The sequence below is a fragment of the Anomaloglossus baeobatrachus genome, chromosome 7 (assembly GCF_048569485.1).
Source record: "Anomaloglossus baeobatrachus isolate aAnoBae1 chromosome 7, aAnoBae1.hap1, whole genome shotgun sequence".
Taxonomy (NCBI): domain Eukaryota; kingdom Metazoa; phylum Chordata; class Amphibia; order Anura; family Aromobatidae; genus Anomaloglossus; species Anomaloglossus baeobatrachus.
This window is the reverse complement of record NC_134359.1, coordinates 41,492,249-41,520,241: the sequence shown is the minus strand read 5'-3', so window position 1 is coordinate 41,520,241 and position 27,993 is coordinate 41,492,249. Positions and strand designations below refer to the sequence as shown.

Genomic DNA, 27,993 nt, shown 5'->3' with positions numbered 1-27,993 from the left:
GAGCAGCTGAGCGCCCGGCCGCTGGCATGTGAGAGCGATCAGCTGAGCGCCAAGCAGCAGGCATGTGAGAGCGATCAGCTGAGCGCCCGGCACCCTGCATGTAAGAGCGCTCAGCTGAGTGCCTGGCCGCCGGCATGTGAGAGCGCTCAGCTGAGCGCCCGGCCGCCGGCATGTGAGAGCGCTCAGCTGAGCGCCCGGCAGCCGGCATGTGAGAGCGCTAAGCTGATCGCCCGGCAGCCGGCATGTGAGAGCTCTCAGCTGAGCGCCCGGCAGCCGGCATGTGAGAGCTCTCAGCTGATCGCCTGGCCGCCGGCATGTGAGAGCGCTCAGCTGAGCGCCCGGCCGCAGGCATGTGAGAGCTCTCAGCTGAGTGCCCGGCCGCCGGCATGTGAGAGCGCTCAGCTGAGCACCCGGCCGCCAGCATGTGAGAGCGATCAGCTGAGCGCCTGGCCGCCGGCATGTGAGAGCGCTCAGCTGAGCGCCCGGCCGCCGGCATGTGAGAGCGATCAGCTGAGCGCCCGGCCGCCGGCATGTGAGAGCGATCAGCTGAGTGCCCGGCAGCCGGCATGTGAGAGCGAACCGCTGACCGCCCGGCAGCCGAGTGATCAGCTGATCGCTCACAATAGTCCGCTGCCGTTAAAACTGTAAAAAAGAAAAAAAAAGAAGAAAAAAAAAAAAGCTTTCCGTTGTTTTGTATGATCCGTTGCATCCGTTGTGCCATTATATGCAACGCATCCGGTGCATCCGTCACACAACGCAATGCAACGGATGCCATTAAACGCAAGTGTGAAAGTAGCCTTGCAGCGACATACCAAACACTGCAGAATAAAGAGGGGGATGTGGTTGATCCCCTAGACTGAGACACAGAAAATATTTTTCTATATGTAGTTTTCAATTTTACTTGCATTATGGCAATGAATAGGATTAAAAGAAAGGAAAAAGAGATAAAATGTTGAGATATTTTTGTGCATTTTCTGTTTAGTGTTCCTTTAATATCAGATTACCCTACCCATGATTCCCCACACTGTGGCGTTAGCCTGCTTATATACACCTTCTATGGTCCCGGACTATGTAACTCTAGCTATCTGTATGCAAGCAGGTAATTTGAACTTTTGTTTAAGAAATATAGGGACCGAAAAATAGGGAACTTTATAAAGGTATAAAATCAACAGGCTAGAGCGTTAGACCTTAAACTGATACGGTGCCAAAAGACAGGTATTCACAATGTTGCTGCTGCAATGTGTTTTGTTTTTCATTTTTGCCCTTACTGCATCAAATGCACCTGTTGCTGCAATTTCTGAAAATTGAGACAAAATGTTGCAGTTTTAGAGAGAAAAAGGGAACATAGGATATATTCAAGCTAAGAGGGCAGATTGGATATTAGTACGTCACCACCGGACTCCGCTCCAGCGACTTCTACTCTGATTGCCAGGCGACGCCGTGTTCCTGCCGTGGATAGTGCAGGTGATGGGAGAGGAGTCGATGTTGGTGGATGCAGGCTCCGATCATCCACTTAGCTGGGTTTCCTTGGGAACTGCAGTACCACTGGCTGACTGTAGGTGGCGTGTGTCTTCCAGCTGAAGTTACCATCATTCAGCTAGAACCAATGGTAAGACACCACACCCTTCTTAATTCCCTTCCTGTCTGCTGATCACTGCCAGAGATAGTTCTGTATTCCTGGTTCCTGTCCCGCCCTGTTTTGTTTAGTGATTCTGGTGTTCTGACTTCTTCTTGTTTCCTGATTACCCTCCTGCCTGCTGTTTATGAACCTCACTGCCCAATCCAGATTTGACCTCTGCTTTGTTTTCTGAATACATCCTTGCCTGAATGATCTTGTCCCTGTTCTGCTTTTCCTGGTTTGACCCTGCCTGACTATTACTCTCATCGGACTGCAGCCTTCCACAGGTAGTGATCTCCAGGGCCCTGTGTAATTCTAAATCCCTGTATAGGGGTTAAAGGGTTTCAGGGTTCTGGGGGTCCTGCTTGGTGAGTGACTTCCCTCTAGTCTGTCCATTACAGCCCGTCTGAGTCTGTGGATCCAGGCAGGAGTTACACATGCTCAGAGTAAGACAAGTGTCAAACCATGGCCAAGCTAGAACACACCAAGAAACCTAGCCAGGAATTCCAAGGAGACTTTATCAGACAAACCAGGAGTCGGATTTAAGGACATTGAGTTGAAAACAAGGCCAAAAGTCATGACCAGGAACTACAAATATCCAACTTTTACATGAGCCATTTTTTTTTCCTTTAAGGCAAGGACATGTGATTAGCAAAGGACAGATTTGGCGATAACCTGCCATTATGCTGTGATGGCTAGTGCCATCTGGCCGGGCTTACCCTGGAGGGGCACGACCAAGCGACTGCTTGATCTTCACTATGGCCTCCTCTGGTGAGGATAGGCTGGGCTGCCCGTAGTCGCCAGGTACCACTCACAGGGCAGTCCCTGGAACTGCAGCAGCTGACTGGAGGGTCAAAGCAGGAGTGCGGGGTACAGAAGGCACAGGTAGAGCAGTAGTAAAACAATCTGTGGTCGGGGCAGAGGCACAGGGTCAGGATGCAAAGCCGAGGTCAGACGAAAGCAAGGGAACAAGCCAGGTCAAAGAATAGAGAGACGATACATCAAACACCTAGACGGAACACAAGACATCAGAAGTATTGGGAACCAAGATCAGGCACCAAAGGGAGGGAAAGGCTGCTTAATATATCCCTTCCTAGCAGGAGATTACAGGGAAACTAAACTCTGCAGGACACAGCAGGATTAAATTCCTGCAGAATCCAGTTGTGCCTTCCTATAGCCAGGTGGAGACAGCAGAAAAGTGCGGCAAAGAGAGGTTTCAGCGTGCAGGCTTGAGACTGAGTAAACCGGTGCTAAGAATGCGTACAGGCTACCGGCGTGACATATACATTAATATATCCTACGCGCTACACCAGAAACACATTTATATATGATTTATTATATAAAATAAGATATTACAAAGCTGTGGGAACCGAATATGCTCTGTACACAATGCACAAACTGTTCTTTGATGAGGGAGTGGGAGTAGCAGATAAGGGCTGGCATGGGACCCAGGACTGTAATGTTACTGCCAGATATAGCGAAAGGTAAGAATCTGTGATAAGAGGATGGGAGATGATGTAAGGAATCCTGGCCAGTAATGTCTCCTGCATGAAAGACATTATCTCAGGTAAGCAGCAAAAGTAAATTGGGGAAATATATACCTGTCAGACTGTGTGTATGGTATGAATAATGCAGCTTGTTAGATGGGGCTCCGGGGTTAGCGCAGTTTTACGAGCACTGTTCCTGATTCATCCTTTCAAGTCTAACAAAAAGCAACATCTGTATGGAGTATGTTCTGTTCTCCCTGTGTTTACATAGGTTTCCCCTTTACTTTTATACTAATTGATAGGCGTTTTGGTGTCCCCCCCAAAAAAATGGCCTATAGGGGGCTTTACACGCTGCAACATCGCTAATGCGGAGTCGTTGGGGTCACGGAATTTGTGACGCACATCCGGCCGCATTAGCGATGTTGCTGCGTGTGACACCAATGAGCGATTTTGCATCGTTGCAAAAACGTGCAAAATCGCTCATCGGTGACATGGGGGTCCATTCTCGATTATCGTTACTGCAGCAGTAACGATGTAGTTCGTCGCTCCTGCGGCAGCACACATCGCTATGTGTGACACCGCAGGAACGAGGAACCTCTCCTTACCTGCCTCCCGGCCGCTATGAGGAAGGAAGGAAGTGGGCGGGATGTTCCGGCCACTCATCTCCGCCCCTCCGCTTCTATTGGGCGGCCGCTCAGTGACGTCGCTGTGACGCCGCACGGACCGCCCCCTTAGAAAGGAGGCGGTTCGCCGGTCACAGCGACGTCGCCGGGCAGGTAAGTATGTGTGACGGGTCTGCGCGATGTTGTGCGGCACGGGCAGAGATTTGCCCGTGTAGCACAACAGATGGGGGCGGGTACCCACGCTAGCGATATCGGGACCGATATCGCAGCGTGTAAAGTAGCCTTTAGTGTGTATGTGCGTACAGAGGTTGCTTATCTGCATTGGCGTAACTTGCAGCTAAAGGGCCCCAGTGCAGATCCAACAGGGCCCCCAATTATTGCAAGCGTTTCATAGCACTGGTCTTTTCATATAGGCCAAAGGAACTTTTGGGGTCTTTTCAGCTCCAGGCCCCAAGTGCAATTGCAACCCCTGCACCTGTTGTATTAATGCCCCTGCTTATCTGTATTTATCTATATCTCAAGCTATGTTGAAATTGACCTTTAAAAGGAATTTATCAGCTGATTTTTGCTTTCTCATCTGAGAGCAATATGATATAGGCAAAGAGACCCTGAATCCAATGATGTATCACTTAGATTACTGGATGCAGCTGTTCTGACACAGAGTTTTTAGATCTAGCAATGCAACAGAGTTGAAAAAGCTGCCCCCGAACACATCAGATTCTGTATGTACAATGTCTATAGACAGGGAGGTGCTAATCACAAGAGGGGGTTGAGTCAGACAACATGGCACTAGGCAGTTAGTCACAGCAATGATAATGTCCTAGTGATAAAACACAAAGTTTAAGTAAACAACACAGGAGCTTGACATGTGACATATCATTGAATTCTGTGTTTTAACCGCTACAGTATCCTGCTTTCAGATTACATAGCAAAAACTTGCTGACAGATTTCCTTTAATGGCAGAACTGAGTATCAGAAATTTGTTTTCCCTTTTAATGGGCTTGCCCTAAAGGAACACTAAGCAAAGAAAGTGCACAAACACTTAAAAGGAACGTGACAGCGGATACATAGGCAGTATGTGTCAGGCACTATCTGTATGAACTCAGCCATGTATTTTTTACTCTGAAACCCTGACGTTTCAGAAAAGAACATACTTTGAAAACCGCCGCGGTCAGAGGCGCACGGTAGACTAGTCGGACAGGTGGTCCCCCAGTGGCTTCGCCCCTTCCGCTGCCAATGATTGACAGGTATTTTCCTATAGATGCTCGCAGGGAGAGACCTGTGAGTCAGTGGCAGAGGCTGGGGAGAAGCCACCGGACACCCACCTGTGCAGCTAGTCTCCCATGCATTTATGTCCACAATGGCTTGTTTTTCCCTAAAATGCGTCATCATTTTTGAGTCAAACATACATAGCTGAAATTATACAGCCAGAGTCTTATATTTACTGGGCTGTGGAGGCAGCAGGTATCAGCTGTCAGGTTCCCTTTAAAAAAGAAATGCTAGTAAATTCTCTCTTATTCTCCTCCTTATCTTTATTCTTATTTTGCTTTTAGTACAATAAAATATGACCAATGGCTGAGACCTGTCTCCCCTCCTTTTCTTGACTCCCTTGTGTGTGGCTGTAAGACAACTGTCTGCAGCAGGAGCCCTCCCCCCCCCCCCCCGCTCCCCCCCGCTACACCCATCCCCCTACTCAAAAGGTCTTCAAGGTTCAACTTCACTACTAAGAGGGTGGGAAACCAAAAACAGCCGGCCATGATCTGAAGAGGTAACTAATACGGGGGAGATTAACCCCTTTGTTCTCTGTAGGATTGACTGAGGATTGTGAAGAGAATGCAGGAAACAGTGGGTACAACTATATATTATAATAATTAGTTTTTAGGTTTTGTGTTTCTTTCAAGGGAATCTGTCAGCAGATTGTTGCTATGTATTCTGAGAGCAGCATGATGTATCTGCAGAGAGCCTGTTTCCAGCAATGTGCCACTTACTGGGCTGTGTTTTTCTGTTTTAATAAAATCATTGTTTTATCAGCAGGAGATTATGACTATAAGATTAGACGTCTTGTGCCTACTGGTCCAACCTCTTCCCTAACACTGATTAGGAGCTTTCTGTCACTTTACATTCTTCACAGAAAGTTGCCAATCAGTGCTGTGGGCGGGATTATACACAGCTTAGTATTCAGAGCTCTGCTAGATCTGCAGCAGAAAAAACTCTGATTCCATAGCAATTGCTGCAGCCAGTAAGCTAAGTAATACATCATGGGAATCAGGGTCTCTGTTCCTACATTATGTTGCTTTCAGATTGTAGCAAAAACCTGCTGACAATGATTCCCTTTAGTAGTAAATATTCCTTACAATGTCAGATATTTGCCTCCCTAGTTCTCTAAAATTCTTCATTTTGTTCTGAACCATTAGCCAGTTATCCAACCTTAGCTCATTACTGTTCATTTTGGGCCTATTTGCATATTGCGTCCCTAGCTTACTTAAGAAAAATCGTCCCCCCGTGTATTTATCTGTACCTGTCCCATTTTGTAGGTTAAAACCCCAAAGTGAAAATTCTTGTAGAAAGACTCTCAGATGCGATCATCTTGCATTCAGTCCACATCTTATCTGCCGCTTCATATTGTACAGAACCAACATCAGAACAGAAAAGACATACACATGAGCTACAGCTAACCATGCAAATGAGAAAATCAGCAGTAAATAATATCTGACAAACACTGAATAGAATAAGGGAAACATCCAAGGAGCAGACGGGGAGACTGCGGAATGATATCAGCAGAACAAATTGACAGTAATACACGAGAGCACGGAGCAGCCGCATTAATAAAACATAGACTAAGGGGAAGAAGGAAACACCTTGTTAACACACCGCAGGTGACAGCGCCGCGGAATCAGGAATCTGGATCAAGCGGATTCTATAAATGTATTCTTTGACTGCGTAGCCTTAAATTTCCGTTCCCTGTATGTTAGATACTCAACGGGAAAGGCTCATGTGCATTTCACGTTTTCCTTGGAATGAAAAGCTGTTTTGTGGGTTTTGTACAACTTTAAGGTGAACTCTCTGCAGAACTATTATTTTATATTATTACTAGCTGTAGTACCCGGGTGTTGCCCGGGATAGTAACTGTCTCTCTGTCTCTTTCCCAGTTCTCTGTCTGTCTCTGTCTGTCTATATGTCTCTGTCTGTCTGTCTCTGTCTGTCTCTCTCTATCTCTGTCTGTTTCGTTCCAGGTCTGTCTCTTTCCCCGTCTGTCTCTTTCCCCGTCTGTCTCTTTCCCCGTCTGTCTCTTTCCCCGTCTGTCTCTTTCCCCATCTGTCTCTTTCCCCATCTGTCTCTTTCCCCATCTGTCTCGTTCCAGGTCTGTCTCGTTCCAGGTCTGTCTCGTTCCAGGTCTGTCTCGTTCCAAGTCTGTCTCGTTCCAGGTCTGTCTCTTTCCACGTCTGTCTCCCCGTCTGTCTCTTTCCCCGTCTATCTCGGTCTCTTTCCCTGTCTGCCTGTTCTTGTCTCTGTCTCTTTCCCTGTCTTTTTCCTTATCTCTATCTCTTTCCCTGTTTTTGTCTTTTTCCCTGCCTGTCTCTTTCCCTGTCTGTCTCTTTCCTTGTCTCTTTCCCTGTCTGCCTGTCTCTTTCCCTGTCTGTCTGTACCTGTCTCTTTCCTTGTCTGTCTGTGTCTGTCTGCCTCTGTCTCTTTCCCTGTCTGTCTGTCTCTGTCTGATGTCTCCACCGACATCTTATTACCTCACACATAAGCTTATACTAACAATTTATTTTGTTCCTATAGCAACCAATCACAGCTGCTATTAATAAACTAGCACGCAGCCTTATTGACTTTATTAGAGGCAGGTTTTTTGGAAAGTAACTGTAAAGCGCGGGGTTAAATTTTCTTGTGAAAACATAGTCTATGACGTTCCCTGAGTCACATGGGGTGTCTGTGCAAAATTTTGTGATTGTAAATGCGACGGTGCGAATTCCTTTAGCGGACACACATACACACACATACACACACACACACACACACACACACGTACATACATACATACATACACTCAGCTTTAAATAATAGATAACTACTATGAAATCGAAGTTACAAGCAGAATCGGAAATAAGTGTTTGTTTCATGATGTAATTTCAAGTGTGCACCCCTCAGTGGCCTCTTGGCTTCCTGCTTGCTGGGGGGCAGTGCTCCTCCTTGATTGACTGTTCAGACTAGCGGCAACATCATCACTGAATCTGCTATATCAGGCAGCTTTGCCTCTGTTGTATTGCAGGACCATAGTAGCACCAAAGTTAAGAGGGGGCACCACTGATCCGGCTGGCTTATATAGTCTCGCACCCCTTCAATCTATACTAAATTATGCTGCCCCACTAATCCACCTGTCTCCCCGATACTCCCCAACCTCTCCTCTCTGCCAATCCCTTCTCTGGCTTCCAATTGCCCAATGACTCCAGTTCAAAACCCTAACCATGACCTACAAAGCCATCCGCAACCTGTCTCCTCCCTACATCTGTGACCTAGTCTCCCGGTACTTACCTGCACGTAACCTCTGATCCTCACAAGATCTCCTTCTCTACTTCCCTCGCATCTTTTCTTCCCACAACCGCATCCAAGATTTCTCCCGCGCCTCCCCCATACTCTGGAACGCTCTACCCAACACATCAGACTCTCGCCTATCTTGAAAAGCTTCAAAAGGAACCTGAAGACCCACCCATTCTGACAAGCCTACAACCTGCCGTAAGCTTCAGTCCTCCATAGCGTCACACGATTATCTCCATCCTCACCTACTGTATTCTCACCCATCCCTTGTAGACTGTGAGAACTCGTGAGCAGGGTCCTCTCTCCTCATGTACCAGTCTGTGCCTTGTGTTTTTCATGATTATTGTACTTGTCCCTATTATGTGTACCCCTTTTCACATATAAAGCGCCATAGAATAAATGGCACTATAATAATAAATAATAATAATAGTGCTTAAAAGCTATATTGGAAACATTCTTAAAAGGAATCTGTCAGTAGGATCAAGCCTCCTAAGCCGTCTATATGGGCATGTAGGTCATAGGAAGTTGTATAAAATGATACCTTGATATCTGCGATCGGATGTGTTATTTACAAGAAATCCACGTTTTTCTTAGTATGTAATTGAGATGTTAAGATCCATGGGCTGGACATAAGTCTCCCTTAGAATCTACCTCCTGAGCTTATTTTAAAAGAAAGAGGGTATTACTAGTGTGAGACATGTAATGACTGGCAGTCTGCTGTCCTGATGTTCATGTATAACACTGATAATGCCTTCTTTCATTTATAGGGAATCTGTCAGTAGAATCTACCAACTTAAGTTGTCTATATAGGCATATGAAGTTGAATAAAATGATACCGTTATACTTGTGATTTGATATCTTATTCCCGAGAAATCCACGTTTTTCCTAATATGTAAATGAACTGTTAAGCTCTCTGGGCTGGACAGAGATCTCCCTGAGAGTCTTCCTCCAGAGCTTATTTGAAATGAAAGGAAGCGTTACAAGTTCGAGACATGTAATGACTGATAGTCTGACCTCCTGATTTACATGTCTCACAGAAGGATCTACATGTCTTAGAAGGATCTACCCACTTAAGCCATCTATGTTTGCACACTAGTCATAGAAAGTTGAATACAATGATATCATGATATCAGCCTTCTGATGTCTTATTCCAGATAAATCCTTGTTTTTCTTAATATTTAAGATCTATGAGATGGACACAGATCTCCCTGAGAATCTGCCTCCAGGGCTTATTTTAAATGACAGGGTCATTATCAATGTAAGACCTGTAGATCTGAAGAGAAAACTGTCAGTCAATACATGTCTCACACTGGTATGTTATTCATGAATGCCTGTTTTATGCCTTTAAGAGGTTTCTTTCCTTGAAAGTTATCAAAAAGTGTTTGATATTTCTTCCAACGTGAAGAGTGTGCTATACGTGCTGAATGTATCTGATAAGACGACTAATCCTACACTAAAAATGAAACAAGCTATATAGACAGATAAAACGGATTGCGGAAGTTAACTTGCTTAACCTCGGCCATCCCAGAGGAGTCTCTGAGCTACGCTCTTCCCCGCACCGGCGTTCCCGCTGGCAGTCAAGGGCTTAATTTTTCACTTGCCATTAAGTGATAAAACTTTCTGTTTGGAAGCAGAACAGCAATTATCCGAGGAGCGCGATGAGTATAAAGCATGCACAGTGCATCCCATCTGGCAGCTGAGGGACGATTTGAAACACAGAATTTGTCAATTACAACATCACTCTTTTCTCAAGTCCCAAATGGAAAATGACTTTGATCCGGTGAATATTATGAAGGAGGTTAGTGTTTTACCTATGTTACTTGAAATGCCGTTTTCCCTTATTGCTTTGCATAATTATTAGAGTTATGCAAACTGAATTCATACAGAAATACAAAGGAAATATATAAAAGTAAGAGAATATTGTATGTGCTCTCCGTCTACTCGGCCATGATAAGCGAGGTCTCCAGTGTTCCTGATGTATGTCTGTGCATTGTCTAAATATTTATTGTATTATTATTATTTTAAAATATTATCTTCGTGATAAATCATATCGATCCCCCAGAATACATTGACTTCAGACTTCTGTGAATCCCAAGCGCTCTAATTATCAGTCCCTTAGAAAACTGTATGCTTGAACTCACACTATAGGCATCCACAGATAGTTTTAAACTCAATCAGAAACGATGACTTGTAGGAAGACCAGGAGAAACGCTGTAGTTTTCTTCTAGAATCTTGTATTAAGTACAAAGTAAAGGCAGGTGAAAAGGAATAATCTGTACAGGGTGTACACATGTGTTTTCAGCAATAGTTCCTCTAGTCTACACTGAAGAAGGGAGGAGCATTCTATACAGAAGCCAACTAAGGGAGGAACATAGGGACAATCTTCATACAGTCTAAATCTACCTAGAAACAATAAAGGAATTTCCTGATAGGAGGAAAAATATGCAATGCAAGAAATACTGTATATACAACAGGTTGTTCCTATTCATGGTACACAGCAATGTTCATGATTTTGGTGACTCCAGGTGGCTGTCTTCTCCCAGTTGATTATTTTTCCTCTTCACTCTTCAGTTCATCCAAACACCATTATCTCTAATGTTAGTTCTTTATTAGAGCTGTGTTAGCACTGGCTTCTCAGCTTCTGTTATTACTGAGACATTACAATTAAAGTGTTTTTATCTAATATAGATGACAGATTGGTGGGGGTCTGACACCCAGCCCCTATTCTGATCGCCTGTTATTAGTGGCCAGATTTAAACATTTTGCTCACTGAGCCGATCAGCACAGCTCTCTGTGTTCAATGTGTAGCAGACTGTCACGGGATATGTACCAATGGAACAGGGGCTCCTAGGCTAACACTAAGACTGGGGTCCCTGCGCTGTCCCTTATCTTGAAGGTAGGCTTGATGGTAGCCAGGTTAAAGAACCCCAGCGTGACCCTGTCTCATGTCCGAGCCCTGATACTACTCCTCCCACCCAGGGAGCGGGCCAGAAACCCAGCAATGGAAACCCAACAAATATGCACAGACTAGGGTAAACAAAAACTTGTGCACACTGCACTCAAATACAAAGGAGGGACAGTATGTGATCTGGGGTGCAATACAAAAGGGTTAGGAAATAAAAGCACAACTGGAGAACTCCCATACCACGCAGAGCTGCAACTTGTAGGTCACCATAGAACTGGATAACCACAGAAACCGAGGAAGCACAAGCTATATCCGGCACTCAGCCCCAGAATCCAGAACCTGATAAAGGGTGAAGGTGGCTGAGGGTGGTAATCAGCAGCCTGAGCTCCCTGCAGATGATCACAAGCCAGCAGAAGTTAACTCCTGCTGTACTGTAGAGCAGTAAAGCCAGAAGCAGCTGACGCCCATGACAGGCTGTGCAACTATGGAATCCCAGACTGTTTGTCAGACTTTGCAGTGTGAACAAAGCCCAACGCCGCCATAACACCCTGCGAGTGCAATGCTGAACGCAGCATTACACAGACACTACCCGAAACTACAGATCAGACCCTGTTTTCTTGATGTCCTATCCAATGTGCGTTGTTGATGGACTCCATTTAGTTAAAAGGAATCTGTCACTAGGTTTTTGCTATGTATTCCATGTGCTGCCCGAGGAAGGGGCTGAGACACTGATTCCAGCAATGTCACTTATTAGGCTGTATGTTCTTGTTTCCATACAATTAGTGTTTTATCAGCAGGAGATTATCATTGCTGGACTACCTGCCCTGTCCTTCCTGGTCCAACCACACCCCTAGCACAGATTAGCAGCTTACTGCCAATAAACACTGAACACAGGAAGCTGTGGTGTGGGTGGGGTTAACTTTCGGAGCTCTTCTACATGCTACATCTAAAAAATTTAATTGTATCACAACCGCTACACCCAGTAAACTAAGTGATACATCGTTGGCATCAGTCACTTTCCCTACATTATGCTGCTCTCACATGATGTAGCAAAAACCCGGTGATGGATTCCCTTTTATGTTGTTGGCTACACCCCCCTCTCTCTAAAAACCTCCCACTTATCTCACAAGAGAGGTGGAAAAGGTGGTGCAAATGGATTAATAAATACCTTTCAGCTTTGTATGTTTAGCATGTTAGAATTATTTAATCTCATGTAATTTACACCGTAGATGACTTCATTTACTTGAATACTCCCAAGTGAATAAAACTCGTAAGATTGTGGCAGATGTTCTTTAAAAGAAAATTCCATCTTTAAACAGAACTAAGCAAGTAAATGATACTGAGAGACTATAAGGCATGTAGTAATTTATAGATTTTATTTGCAATTAAATATTTAACTGTGAAATCCTGGTATATGTGTGAAGTGCGAGCTACTTTCTTTAAAAAGAAAAAGAAAAACACTACATTTAGGAATAAAGGATTAAATAATTAATAGGCTTGGTTGCAATATTTTCTGCATGATCCTGAAAAATGGAATCAAGCAGAGAATACATGGGTTAGGCTAGCTGCACACATACACAGTGCCCTCGGAGGAGCACTGCGTCGGGGTTTCTGTCGGAATGCCGAAAATATGGGTTGTGCTGGAATTGTCGGCATAGCTCCAACAGAGCCAAGCACTAATAAGAGGCTGACTAAAGGCCACTTTACACGCTGCGATCTAGCGAGATCGCTAGCGATAGCACCCACCCCGTCGATTGTGCGTCACGGGCAAATTGCTGCCTGTGGCGCACAACATTGCTAGGAACAGTCACACATACTTACCTGCCTAGCGACGTCGCTGTGACCCTTTCTAAGGCGGCGGTTCGTTCGGCGTCACAGCGACGTCACTAAGTGGCTGCCCAATAGAAGCGTGGGGCGGAGATGAGCAGGACGTAACATCCCGTCCACCTCCTTCCTTCCTCATTGCCGGCGTCCGCAGGGACGGAGATGTTCCTCGTTCTTGTGGTGTCACACGTAGCAATGTGTGCTGCCGCAGGAACGCCGAACAACCTGCGTCCTGCAGCAGCAACGATAATCGGGATTAGAACGACGTGTCAACGATCAACGATTAGGTGAGTAATTTTGATCGTTAACAGCCGTTCCTGCGTTTCTCACGCAACGACATCGCTAACGAGGTCGGATGTGCGTCACGAATTCCGTGAGCCCAACGACATCTCGTTAGCGATGTCGTTGCGTGTAAAGCGGCCTTTAGTAACTATGGATTAGAGATGAGCAAACACAAAGTTCAATGTTCATACCAAACACAGACTTTACAAAAAAATACAAAGTTTGAGTTCAGAGTTTGGATGCTTTATGTATGTAAACCACTTGCGCGAGCATCGCTGTGCTCCGGTACACTCGATGCTCAGCCCAGTGCAAACCACTTGTACTTTTTGAACGGCTCACACTGGGGGTAACAACAGCGTGATCAGATGTAGTGTGCATAAAAAAAAAATGGAAAAAGCTTGCTCACCCACCCCCAGAAGTGATCAGAGACCCGAACTGCCCAATTAGTGACTTTCATTGCGATTCAGGTCAAGTCTAGGTCCCAAACTGAAGTTTATCTAAAGTCCGGCTGAACCTGCAGAACCGAACTTCAACAGGTTCGCTCATCTCTACTTTGGATTCTGTCTGGGCTTCCTCTCAACCTTGATCTTTTTTTATCAGACATTCACAAAAGAGTGGTCACCACTATAGATGGGTGGATGAATCCACAGGACTAGTACATCTGCCACGTCAGTAGTCTCTGACCAATAGTCAGAAGGCTTGCAAATCTCTATCTTCCAGAATCTCCAGGGCGGCTTTTGATTATCTGGGCTGGTGTGACATCATCTGTGTGTCATACTGCAATGATGAGGTTGTGGAAGTCCAGCTAATGAAAAGCTGCACCAAGGATCCCAGAAGGTAAGAGATTCACAAGCTTTCATCCAATGGTCAGATTCTAGTGACTTGGCTGATAGACCGGAGTCCCTCGAATAAATCCGTCTATCTTTAGTCACCATGCTATTGGACTAGTCTGAAACACTGAACCCTGCCAGGACAGTGGCCAAAGTGACTTGGCTGGCCTCATAACAATGACTGCAGTGCTCAACACTGTATGTGTGTGAACCTTGCCTTAAATAAACACTCATCATCATTTTTTTTATCCCCTAAACCTGTGTAATTAGTGTAGTATAGTGCAGTGTTTTAATATACCCACTGATAACTGTCTTCTCCGGGATTCAGTGCCACATGTGATAACAATTCAGACTCTCCAGATTACACTGTGCTTTGTGTGACCCGCAAGATTTCAAGTGTGGCTCCCTAGACTTACATTATAAAAGAGACTACCAGCTCACCTATAGAGCACAGTGAGGTCCGGAGAGTATAAATTGCTGGATATCGGTGAGAGTATGAAGATGGCAATTGGTTACACGCAACGACATCGCTAACAAGATGTCGTTAGGGTCATGGAATTCGTGACACACATCCAGCCAGCCTCGTTAGCAACGTCGTTGCGTGTAACACATACGAGCGACCGCTAAGGATGTAAAATACCAAATTGTTGATCGTTGACACGTTGTCCATTTCTCAAATATCGTTCCTTGTTCTGGACACAGGTTGTTCGTCGCTCCTGAGGCAGCACGCATCGCTACGTGTGACACCACAGGAACGACGAATAACACCGTACCTGCGTCCTCCGGCAACAAGGTGGGCGTGAATTTCCTGTGGCTGCTCTCCGCCCCTCGCTTCAATTGTGCACCTGCCGTGTGACGTCGCTGTGACGCAGCACAAACCACCCCCTTAGAAAGGAGGCTGTTCGCCGGCCACAGCGACGTCGTTAGGAAGGTAAGTCCTTGTGACGGGTAGCAGCGAGTTTGTCCACCACGGGCAACGATTTGCCCGTGACGCACAAACAACGGGGGCGGGTGCGAATGCTAAGGACATCGTTTGCGATGTTGCAGCGTGTAAAGTGGCTTTAGAGTTGAGCGAGTACCTATTTGGACTTGCTATACTCATAATGAGTACTCTCTACTACTCGTGTATTCGTTCTGAATAGCGTGTGCAATGCAAGTCAATGGGGAAAACTCGCAATGTAACGAGTAACCCGAATTCCGCACTATTTGCTACTCGCACGAATAGTACGGCATTCAGGTTACTCGTTACTTTGCGAGTTTTATCCCATTGACTTGCATAGCACACACTATTCGGAATGAATACACGAGTATTAGACAGTACTCGTTATGAGTATAGTGAGTACGGATAGGTACTCGCTCAACTTTAGTTAACGTATAAACACACAGAAACTACAGTACAGTAGCATTTACACAGATTTAGGGGGTAAAAAAATGAACAGGATGTCACACGGCGTTATGCTCTAAACTCGCCGAGTGTCATGGCGGCATTGGACGCTGTTCAGACCACAAACTCTGACACTTCTCACTATACTTTCTCTGGTGCGTCTGAGTTGCACAGGCGGGCTCGGGTGTAGACCATCTGTGTGCTCATTAGTGACCAGACTAGCAGGAGTTAATTTCTGCTAGCCTGCTGGTTACCTTTTGGATCACATGTTGCTGGAGACCTATTACAGGTACTCCCCGCCTTTTTAAGTTGGAGGAATTTGTCTTTCTGTGCCGTCTGTAGCTTTTTCATAAACAGGTCCGTGTGCTGGTGGTTTCCAGTCTGGAAATTCCTCCCAGTCTAAAGCGGGCTTTACACGCTACAATATCGCTAGCAATTGCTAGCGATATCGTACGCAAAAGCACCCGCTCCCGTCGTGCATGCGATTTCGTGTGATCACTGCCGCAGCGAACATTAGCGCTACGGCAGCATCACACGCACTTACCTGGTCTGCGGCGTCGCTATGACTGCCGAACAATCTCTCCCTCAAGGGGGAGGAACGTTCGGCATCACAGCGACGTCACCGCGACGTCACTAAGCGGCCGGCCAATCAAAGCGGAGGGGCGGAGATGAGCGGGACGTAACATCCCGCCCACCTCCTTCCTTCCGCATTGTGGCCGGCGGCAGGTAAGGGGACGACCTCTCCATGGTGAACGATTTTCACCATTTTTGAGGTCGCTTAAGGTCGCTGGTAAGTGTTACACGCTGCGATATCGTTAATGACGCCGGATGTGCGTTACTAGCAACGTGACCACGACGATAAAACATTAACGATATCGTAGCGTGTAAAGCCCCATTTAGTTCTCCTTCTTATCATTTGTTGCCTGATTGCTCTGTGTGAGTGAGCTGTGTGCTAAAGTTTTGATTTTCCCTATTTATCTATCACTGTTGATGTTCACATGATCCTGTCTGGTGCTTCCCCCCCCAGGGGTAGGGAGAGAGGAGGTACTATGTCAGAGCTGGTCAGGAGCAGGGGTAGGAAGGCGGCCCAGACATCATTACCTTCAGACATATCTATGGGATCAGGGACAGCTAGGGCCACCCTAGCCTGAGTGCCAGTTTAAGGGCCCCAGTCCTCTGTTATCCTCTGCCACTCCATGACACAGGAGTGCTTCTTTAGTCTGCCAATGATCCATTGTTACCTGGTGGATCAGTGATACTTATTTCTTACTGTAGAGAAGGAAGAGGGGGAGAGGCTCCTGCTGCAGCCAGTTGTCTTACAGCCAGATACAGGAGAGCAAAGATAAAGACATTGCTGAGTTCCAGAGACACAAAAAAAACCCATTTCTTTACAGATTTCTCAGTTTTACTTGTAATACTAGACAAATGAGAATTTGGGAGAATGGTAGAAAACATTTTAGAACATCGTGTCATAGGACATAATTTGTTACGTGCACATTGCATAATATCTTCGCAGTTCCCTGAATATAGCACACAAGCAAATTTTCTTGCTGAATCAACCACTGATTATTGATCAGGGCTTGTTTGGAGCAATCATTGGCGCCTTCCTTTGCTCATTTGTTTGATTAGCGGCCATCGTCCCACAGGCCAATGGTTGAGAGCAATGATTGCTCAATCACCCCATGGATGGGGCTTACCGTTCTGCCTGTGTACATGATATGGAGTTTTATAATAAACTAGCCGTAGTACCCGGCGTTACCCGGGATAGTAACTGTGTCTCTCCCAGTCTCCCTATGTCTCCCTCTTCCTCTGTCTGTCTCTTTCCCTGTATGTCTCTTTCCCTTCCTGTTTGTCTCTTTCCCTGTTTGTCTGTCTCATTCCCTATCTGTCTCTATGTCTCTTTCCCTGTCTGTCTCTGTCTGTCTCTTTCCCTGTCTGTCTCTTTCCCTGTCTGTCTCTTTCCCTTCCTGTTTGTCTCTTTCCCTGTTTGTCTGTCTCATTCCCTATCTGTCTCTATGTCTCTTTCCCTGTCTGTCTCTGTCTGTCTCTTTCCCTGTCTGTCTCTTTCCCTGTCTGTCTGTCTCTCTGTCTCTTTGTCTGTATCTTTGTCTGTCTCTTTCCCTGTCTGTGTCTGTCTCTCTCTCTGTCTCTTTGTCTCTTTGTCTGTCTCTTTCCCTTTCTGTCTCTTTCCCTGTCTGTCTGTCTCTTTGTCTCTTTCCTTGTCTGTTTCTTTCCCTGTCTGTCTGTCTGTCTCTTTCCCTGGCTGCATTGGGACACGCCAACATTCTTCTGAAGTTCTAGCTGCATTGTGGCTCCCAGCTCCATTGACTTTGTCTGTCTCTTTGTTTGTCTGTCTCTTTACCTGTCTGTCTCTTTGTCTGTTTGTGTCTGTCTCTCTCTTTGTCTCTCTCTCTGTGTCTCTTTCTCTGTCTCTTTGTCTGTATCTTTGTCTCTTTCCCTGTCTGTGTCTGTCTCTCTCTGTCTCTCTCTGTCTGTCTCTTTGTCTGTCTCTTTCCCTGTCTGTCGGTCTCTTTGTCTGTCTCTTTCCCCGTCTGTCTGTCTCTTTCCCTGGCTGCATTGGGACACGCCAACGTTTTTCCGAAGTCCTGGCTGCATTGTGGCTCCCAGCTCCATTGACTTTAACGTAAGCAGGTTTTTTGGCGAATAACTGTAAAGTGTGGGGTTAAAATTTCCCCCTCAAAACATAGTCTATGACGTTCCCAGAGTCCCATGAGGCGTCTGTGCAAAAATTTGTGATTGTACAAGTGACTGTGCGAATTCCTTTAGCGGACACACACACACACACACACACACACACACACACACACACACACACACACACACATACACTCAGCTTTTTATAATAGATGTTACAGTAAGGAGCGAATATTCAGTGGTTATTTGGATAAAGGTAGATGAGACTTCTTTATATTCTCAGCGGCAGAGTTCAGTTCTTGGTAGTCCCCGTATTTCTCATGTACATTTTGCTGTTCTATAATTACTGCTGACAGTGTCATTCGGAATGTCAATGCTTTCCCCTTTGATATATATTTATAGGTTGAATCTGTAAAGAGTCAACAAAAAGCGTTAATTGAGAAACTCATTGAGGAGCAGCGGGCTCTAGAGAATGAACTTTTAGTACGTGACCTTCAGGTAACTGAATTCTCATTATAGTCTGGGGTAGCGAGTGGAGAAAACGCTGCTTATTTCAGCTGTAAAACCATTTTCTTGCAGGAATGTGTTGATACAGAAGAAAAAACACGTCAGTTCGGTGAAGTACCCGGAGTCCTCCTGGAGCTATATTGTCCATATCCTGAGCTGAAAACATCAATTTTGACCGACTACCAGCAGCTTGTTGGCTTATACCAGTCCAGGATGGAGGAGCTCGATAGTGAGCACACAGGCATAGACAGGTGGGATACGGTCGCCGATGTCGGCTTACACGATAATACCTGCTCCCTACACTTCTTCAGCAGACACTACACAATGTTTTTTGTTATTCAGCTTCTCCCCTTGTTTGTTTATCCTAAAGCTACATGATTTGTTATGTTGCCTTGTGTCTTCCTTTTAGGTTTCATATTGCTTAAAGAGTGACCATCATTTTATTATTTTTCTTTTTTTCCCTCTAAATCAATAGTACACACGAAAGTAAGAAACTTTGTAATATGTCTTCTAAGAGAAATCTGCTTCTTTCTCCTCCCGGATTGAACATTAATTCCCAAAAGCGGGGTAATATCTATCGTGTTTCCCCGAAAATAGGACACTGTCTTCTCTTATGTTTGGCCCCGAAAAATGCGCTAGGAATTATTTTTGGGGTAGGGCGTCATCTCGGGGAAACACAGATTGAGGGCAAGTTTACCACCCAAAAAAGCAGACCCCGCTTCCCAGGAAACTCAGACCAGACCCCGACGTCTGTGTCGCTTCCAGGTCCTCCTAAGATCTTTGGCGAGCGCTCCATGCAGGTATACTTCACAGCGCTCCTCCCCTGCTTCCAGCCGGCACACTCACACACATCAGATCGCACACTGGCGGATATACCGCCAGTGCAGCCGGTGCAGTGGCACCGGAGCCCAGAGGTGAAGGGGGCCCATGCAGGCCAGTTAGTAATGAGGGCAGTCTGGCCAGTTGTTTGAAGCCCAAGGCTCTGGGGCGCCATATCCAGATTGCTCTCATCTATCGTAAGCAGTGAGCCGGGCTGGGAGCGATCCTGCTGCACACTGTAGGCAGCAGAGCCGCAGGAATCCATTCTCTAAGGCTAGACTGTAGGTGCTCCTGGAAGGTGATAATGTTACCGGGAGGGGCGGAGCTGCCTCCTCCAGTGCGGAGCAGATCCCATCATCCCAGTGCTCACCGTTGTGCTGTAGCTGCTGGAGATAATGCTGGCTATGGAGGAGTCGCATAGAGGACTGAGGGGCTGCACCAAGGAGCGAGGGGGTGAGGGTGAGTAATGTGAGGTGTTTGCTTTTTTGTTGGCACTGGATAACTATATGTTCCCACGTGAGTGCTGCATATTGGAGCATTGTATTGGGATGATACTGCATATTGGGGCATTGTACTGGGTTGGTGCTGCATATTGGAGCATTGTATTGGGATGATACTGCATATTGGGGCATTGTTCAGGGTTGATACTGCATATTGGGGTATTGTACGGGGTTGCTACTGCATATTGTGGCATTGTACGGGGTTGATGCTGCATATTGGGGCATTGTACGGGGTTGGTGCTGCATATTGGGGCATTCTACAGGGTTCTTTACAGTTAGAGCAGTCAGACTGTGGAATGCCGACCACAAGAGGTAGTAATGGCAGATACTAGAACAGCTTTTATATCAGGGCTGGATGATTTCCTCAGTACATAACATTGTTGGTTATAAATGACTTAGTGACCAAATGTAGAACTGGTGGAGGAAGGGGGAACTAGATGGACCTAGGTCTTTTTTCAACCCTAGTAACTATGTAACGATGATACTGCATATTGGGGCATTGTACGGGGTTGGTGCTGCATATTAGGGTATTGTACGGGGTTGGTGCTGCATATTGGGGCATTCTACAGGGTTGATGCTGCAGATTGGGGCATTGTACGAGGTTGGTGCTGCATATTGGGGCATTGTACGAGTTTGGTGCTGCATATTGGGACATTGTACGGGGTGGATGCTGTTGATGTTGAATTGTGGTGGGCGGCCCTCTGATGTGGCACTGCACTTGTATATATAGAAGCTTATCTTTAGCTGATGACATATTGTTCCTTTGATGTCCTGATGAAGGAGATGGATGTCTCTGAAACGCGTCACCTGTACGAACATTAAAGGAATTATATTACTATCGGATCCTGTGGTATTAGTTAGCGCGGCACATACCCGATTTCTTCTCCTACTGATCTCAACTTTCAGTCACTGGGTGCAAACAAAGTGGCTACAGTCACAACTTACTATACTGTGAGCGTCAGCTGTAAACACATTATTATTATTTATTATTATTATTTATTATTATAGCGCCATCAATTCCATGGCGCTTTACATGTGAATAGGGGTGTACATAATAGGGGCAAGTACAATAGTCATAAGCAATACAAGACACAGACAGGTACATGAAGAGAGAGGACCCAGCCCGCGAAGGCTCACAGTCTACAAGAGATAGGTGAGGATACAGAAGGTTAGGATTGATTGATAGCTTGCAATGCATCTGTGCAGAGCAAGCTGACAATCAAAGTATCAGAGCGTGCTTACATCTGCCGTGCAGAGTATAGTCAGCGATCAATGTAGTCGCTCTATGTTCCTCTCAGCAACTGAAAGCCAGCGGTTCCCGGGAGAAATAAAGTTCATTTTCTCCCAGTAGCTGTGCTTTGAGTAAGGCGGGTGTGCAGCAATGCTATTTACCTACATATGCACACTATGTCTGGAGTTGATTAGCGTTTTCCAGGGTCACAGGAGAAATAAAGTTCATTTTCTCCCAGTAGCTGTGCTTTGAGTAAGGCGGGTGTGCAGCAATGCTATTTACCTACATATGCACACTATATCTGGAGTTGATTGCATTTTCCAGGGTCACAGGAGAAATAAAGTTCATTTTCTCCCAGTAGCTGTGCTTTGAGTAAGGCGGGTGTGCAGCAATGCTATTTACCTACATATGCACACTATATCTGGAGTTGATTGCATTTTCCAGGGTCACAGGAGAAATAAAGTTCATTTTCTCCCAGTAGCTGTGCTTTGAGTAAGGCGGGTGTGCAGCAATGCTATTTACCTACATATGCACACTATATCTGGAGTTGATTGCATTTTCCAGGGTCACAGGAGAAATAAAGTTCATTTTCTCCCAGTAGCTGTGCTTTGAGTAAGGCGGGTGTGCAGCAATGCTATTTACCTACATATGCACTACTATATCTGGAGTTGATTAGCGTTTTCCAGGGTCACAGGAGAAATAAAGTTCATTTTCTCCCAGTAGCTGTGCTTTGAGTAAGGCGGGTGTGCAGCAATGCTATTTACCTACATATGCACTACTATATCTGGAGTTGATTAGCGTTTTCCAGGGTCACAGGAGAAATAAAGTTCATTTTCTCCCAGTAACTGTGCTTTGAGTAAGGCGGGTGTGCAGCAATGCTATTTACCTACATATGCACACTATGTCTGGAGTTGATTAGCGTTTTCCAGGGTCACAGGAGAAATAAAGTTCATTTTCTCCCAGTAGCTGTGCTTTGAGTAAGGCGGGTGTGCAGCAATGCTATTTACCTACATATGCACACTATATCTGGAGTTGATTGCATTTTCCAGGGTCACAGGAGAAATAAAGTTCATTTTCTCCCAGTAGCTGTGCTTTGAGTAAGGCGGGTGTGCAGCAATGCTATTTACCTACATATGCACACTATATCTGGAGTTGATTGCATTTTCCAGGGTCACAGGAGAAATAAAGTTCATTTTCTCCCAGTAGCTGTGCTTTGAGTAAGGCGGGTGTGCAGCAATGCTATTTACCTACATATGCACACTATATCTGGAGTTGATTGCATTTTCCAGGGTCACAGGAGAAATAAAGTTCATTTTCTCCCAGTAGCTGTGCTTTGAGTAAGGCGGGTGTGCAGCAATGCTATTTACCTACATATGCACTACTATATCTGGAGTTGATTAGCGTTTTCCAGGGTCACAGGAGAAATAAAGTTCATTTTCTCCCAGTAACTGTGCTTTGAGTAAGGCGGGTGTGCAGCAATGCTATTTACCTACATATGCACACTATATCTGGAGTTGATTAGCGTTTTCCAGGGTCACAGGTTTCCTTTAACACTAGAAGTCCCAGAAATTTCTAGCTCCCCCCTGAAGTCCCAAAAGAGGGTCAAATGAACCTTATTCCAAACTGAATAGAACTAACTAGAAACTAAATGGCTAAACTCAATGGAAAACAACAACCTCCTGTGGTGCGACAGTAATGGCCTTAATTACAGAACAAAAGTCGGTGATTATAGGATGTTAGCTAAAATCCTTCAGGTCATTCGACCCGTCTCTGGGTTCCAAAGGTAGAAATTTTAAATGACCCCTCTCTGGGACTTCTAGTGTTAAACGCCAAGGTCTTTGAGAGTCATCTGCTGCATCAGAAACCTTACACCATTCTAATGCTTGCAATAGAGGCCAACCCCACCTTTATTTGACGCCAAACACGGAGAGAACTAGGAGGGGCAGTAAGCCTGGTTTTCTACAAAATATCTACAAGGATGTTTGCTGTGGGTGGTTAGACTTCCTCTCAATACTGTGCCTGTATAATTATGTAAAAATAGAGTGTTTTACCGTGGGTGAATCGCTGAGTTTTAAACTTTTTGCAAGTCCCTTTTTCGGAACGGATCATAGAGTCTCCAGAATAATATTATTTTTAGAACGGTATTTTACTTGCTAATGCATACTTAAAATTGGAAGGCAGCGCTCACTATAAAAACACTCCACACATAAAAATTCCAATATTTACATTTTCCGAGCGATTTCTGGAACGTCTCTGCCCGGCCGCCCACCACATCGCCAGAGCCGGACAACTCTGCTTTACGGTTTAATTCCTTTAGGCAAAGAGGAATTAGCAATGTGTGTGAACGGCAAGATTTATTTTTTTTTTTTTACTATTTGTCCTCGGTCTGTAGTACTACCATATCTTGTATTTATTACTTTGCTGAAATAATATTTAATTTCCCACTACAGTAACTACAAAAGGATTAGCGGGAATTGTATTTGAGTAATCCACCAGCATCCCAAACCCAGAAAATAACATGTTTCCATTTCACTTACTATGAATCAGAGCATTACAACTAATACCGGAGCATTATAGGAAATGATAATATAACATCTGAAATTCAATTACCAGTTCTGCATCAGTTAAGGAAGAAAAAGCTTTATTATCTGTTTTATAATCATCATTGAAAGGAAGCCATAGAATCGGCAATATCTTACCAGGTTATTAAAGCGGCATTAAGCGTAAATTGCAAAGTACAGTATATAAAAGCCAATAATATTCCCGATCTGTATGTGCAAGACTAGTTTTACACGGGACATTTATATTGAATTTTATATTAGTATTATATTATTTTTATTCTGCGTAACGACTACGCCTGAAAGGGCTTTTATAGCAACCCAAACCCTCTACCATGGCACTGAAAATTGGCTTTACATTTGTCACTCTACTTGGTGCCCTCTGTTTCCTTCCTTTTGCCTTCTCTGAAACCGGTTTTCCTTCTTCTAGGATGATTTGATTCAGACATACGGAGGGCATCGGTCTCAATGGAGGAGGTGAACGAAGGGTTCCTGTTATGGTAGAGCATCGCTTTTGTCACGCTAGGTACGGGGACGTACCAAGCGAATGGTGAAAGGGAAGGGAAACCGTGTGTCTGGTCATCCCTGACCAAATCTACCGCTGGTCCCTGGGGTCCCTCACCACCCTAGATGGGTTCCGCACCTATGCGCCGAGCCGGATACCTGACCCTAGGTATCCCTAATGCGAGAACCTACATAGGGAATAAGTGGGATGAGCTCTTTGTCAACCCCAGTAAATACTGGAGAAAACTCAAGGAGGACACACAGGGGAAAAATGCATGAACTACTTATCCACAGGTGACTCAGGTAGAAGTTTAGCAAAGTTTAAGCCCCGATACCACAGATGAATACAAGCCACCTGCTTGCAACCAGAGCTTTAATGAACTGAATAATATCCACAGCACCAGTCTAGGGAAGATGGACGTATTTAAGCACAAGTGGAATACTGATAATCAGCAGCTGGATGGAAGGTGGATTCCATTGGGTCTTAAAGGAGAAGATAAGAAAACGCAGCAGGAAAGCTACCTAGTACAATGAATACTAGCAGCAGGAACAATGGAAAGTCAGGGAGCATTTTGTTCAGCCGAAGGCTGTGACCTTCTATTGCTAGAACCACATGACTGTCTGTCACCAGTGACAGCTTTAAACTCCACTTGGTGCCCTCTGTTCCCTTCCTGTTGCCTTCGCTGCTAAAAACGTTTTTTCATCATCCAGGTTGGTTTGATTCAGCCGTACCACGGTGGAGGTCATCTTAGCCTGAAGCGATAGTCTCAACGGAGGAGGTGAACAAAGGGTTCCAGCTATGGTAGAGGGTCGCTCGCTTTAAGAGTTTTGACTAAGTTTGTAAGTAACCCATTATCAATAGTCGATATACCTTACGGATCTGGGGAAGTCAACTGCTGGGAATCCAACACTCCTGAGAACAAAGATGCAGACGTCAAGTATACACATCTCCATTCTATTCACTGTCTACGGGACTGCTGGAGATAGTTGAGCTCCTGCTTAACCTCTGCTTCATTCAGATGGTTCTCTGCAAAGATTAATTCTCAAGATTATTACTCCTAGTAATAATTTTAATCCTTAAAGGGAACCTGTCAACAGATTTGGGGCCTATAAACTGCGGCCACTACCAGTGGGTTCTTATATACAGCAGTCTAACATGCTGTATATAAGAGCCCAGGCCGCTGAGTAGAACGTAAAAATCACTTTTGTAATACTCACCTAAACGGTCGCTGCGGTGAAATTGGGTCATATGGGCGTCTTCGTTGTCCAGTGCCGGCGCCTCCTCTTTTGTCCATCTTTGTCCTCCTTCTGAAGCCTGTGTGCATGACGCGTCCTACGTCATACACACTCGCCGGTCCCGCGCAGGCGCAGAACAATACTTTGATCTGCCCTGCTCAAGGCAGATCAAAGTGCGCCTGCTCAGGACCTCAATGCCAGCTAGTGTGGATGACGTAGGACACGTCATGCACTTCAACTTCAGAAGAAGGACAACAAAGATGGCCGAAAGAGGAGGCGCCGGCACAGGAGAGCAAAGACGCCCATAAGACCCAACTCCACCGCAGCGACCGTTTAGGTGAGTATTATAAAGTGATTTTTACGTTCTACACAGCGGCCTGGGCTCTTATATACAGCATGGTAGAATGATGTATATAAGAGCTCACTGGTGGTGGCCGCAGCTTATAGGCACCAAATCTGGTGACAGGTTCCCTTTAAGGATTAAAATTATTACTAGGAGTGTTTCTCTAAATAAATAAATATATATATAATGTATTTTTTCCTTATGTTTCTGTAGGACAATGTATTTTATATGAAATGGTCACATTTTTTCACTGTTTTGGGTGAGATACATTTTATGACATTTTTTCCATTTGTTTATTGTATTTGATATATATACTGGGTATATAATATGTCTCAAAGAGGACATGAAAGACCATAGGACCCTCAGTTACAGTGTAAAACAGCCCCCGGCTGTGCCATCAGTCACAGGCAGACCTAATCTGTAGCAATTCTGTCATGAGGGGGGTGGGCGGTTGGCAATCATGTGATTTCTGGGGTCCGCTAGCAGCAGTGGCGTTCCTGATGCCGCTATTTACTCTGCCTGGGAGAGAGTAGACAGAAGGTATAAACCATTTCTAGCCTCAGGCTCCCCGGCTTCTCATGACAAACAAGGTCTGGACCTGGATCTACTAGATTGCAAGGAATCTGTTAGCAGTTTTTTGCTATGTAATCTGAGAGCAGCATGAAGTAGGGGCAGAGAGCCTGATTCCAGCCATGTATCGCTTACTTGACTGCTTTACAAACAACCACAGAAACAGTTTATTAATTAGCTAATCGCTGCCTTGTTTACACAGGCCATTTTTGTGGGTACACATTTGGCTAATTGGCCCCTGAGCAATTTAGTTGGTTGATCCCCATCCCATCCTACACTAGATACCTTGATATCGTATCAAACAAAGGCGAGATGGCAAAGCAAGTGTGAGATTCTCACCAGAGACAGTCAAGACTGCGAATTCTTTAGATTTGAGATTTTGTCACTAGATTTCCTCCTCTCATACTTAGACACCTCTTCACCTCTTTGATGAGCAGTCTCCATTTATAAAAGGTTACTTGTACCCATAATATAATAATATTTATTCACTGATATAGCGCTATTAATTCCACAGCGCTTTACATACATTGGCAACACTGTCCCCATTGGGACTCACAATTTAAATTCCCTATCTGCATGTATATGGAGTGTGGAGGAAACCGGAGTACCCGGAGGAAACCCACACAAACACGGGGAGAACATACAAACTCCTTGCAGATGTTATCCTTGGTGGGATTTTAACTCAGGACCCCAGCACTGCAAGACTGCAGTGCTAACCACTGAGCCACTATACTAATTACTGAGCCACCATGCCACCCATGAGACATTTATTTCAATTTCAACTTGTAAATTTGTGATAAGCAGCCTGAGTTGAGAAATTCCATCGTGGAGTCCTCAAAGCGATTCCCAGGCATGTGCCTCTTGCACCCACCCTATAATCAGACCATTTTCATGGGCAGGACCAGCGTTCGGAAAGGGAAAACTGGGTGATTACCCAGAGTCAGCACACTCTTAGGGGCCCGCAGTGTTTCTATTCAAAAATTAAGACAGCATAAGGAACTCTGATGACATCACAGTCATGTGACCATGATGTCACCACAGGTCCTTTAACTGTGAGTGTCTGGAGGAACTGAAGAGGAGACCAGCTGGTATGTATGTGTTTTGTGTGTGTTTGTGTATATACATGTGTATGTCCATTGTTTGTGTGTATTTATATACATGTGTATGTGCATTGTGTGTGTATATACATGTGTATGTGCATTGTGTGTGCGTGTATATATACATGTATATGTGCATTGTGTGTGTATATACATGTGTATTTGCTGCGCATTGTATGCATATTTGTGTGTGTGTGTGTGTGTATATACATGTGTATGTGCTGCGCATTGTATGTGTATTTGTGTGTGTGTGTATATATATGTGTATGTACATTTCTGATAGTTTCACGGTACTTGTAAGATTCCTAAGATTCCTAATATATTAAGCAGTCTGTGCCTGTTAATGAATGTGCATCTTACTCCAATGGATGATGATAGAAGGAGTGTCTTAGACTACCTAATACTCCCTATAGGTACCATAGCTAAACTGTCCCAGCTGTGCCCTAAGGGAGCCAAAAACCAGCTAGAGCATTTACATACCACT

The 27,993-nt window shown here is 45.1% G+C and overlaps 1 protein-coding gene across 3 annotated transcripts in view; it reads left to right on the top strand.

The window, feature by feature from the left end:
- Positions 1-27,993, top strand: part of CCDC148 (coiled-coil domain containing 148) — a 214,909-nt gene that overhangs the window by 116,390 nt on the left and 70,526 nt on the right. For all 3 annotated transcript variants that reach the window (XM_075317245.1, XM_075317247.1, XM_075317246.1), the window contains exons 6-8: positions 9,899-10,062; positions 18,547-18,642; positions 18,724-18,902. In XM_075317245.1, the coding sequence (XP_075173360.1) occupies positions 9,899-10,062; positions 18,547-18,642; positions 18,724-18,902 (439 nt within the window). The remainder of the gene's footprint in view (positions 1-9,898; positions 10,063-18,546; positions 18,643-18,723; positions 18,903-27,993) is intronic.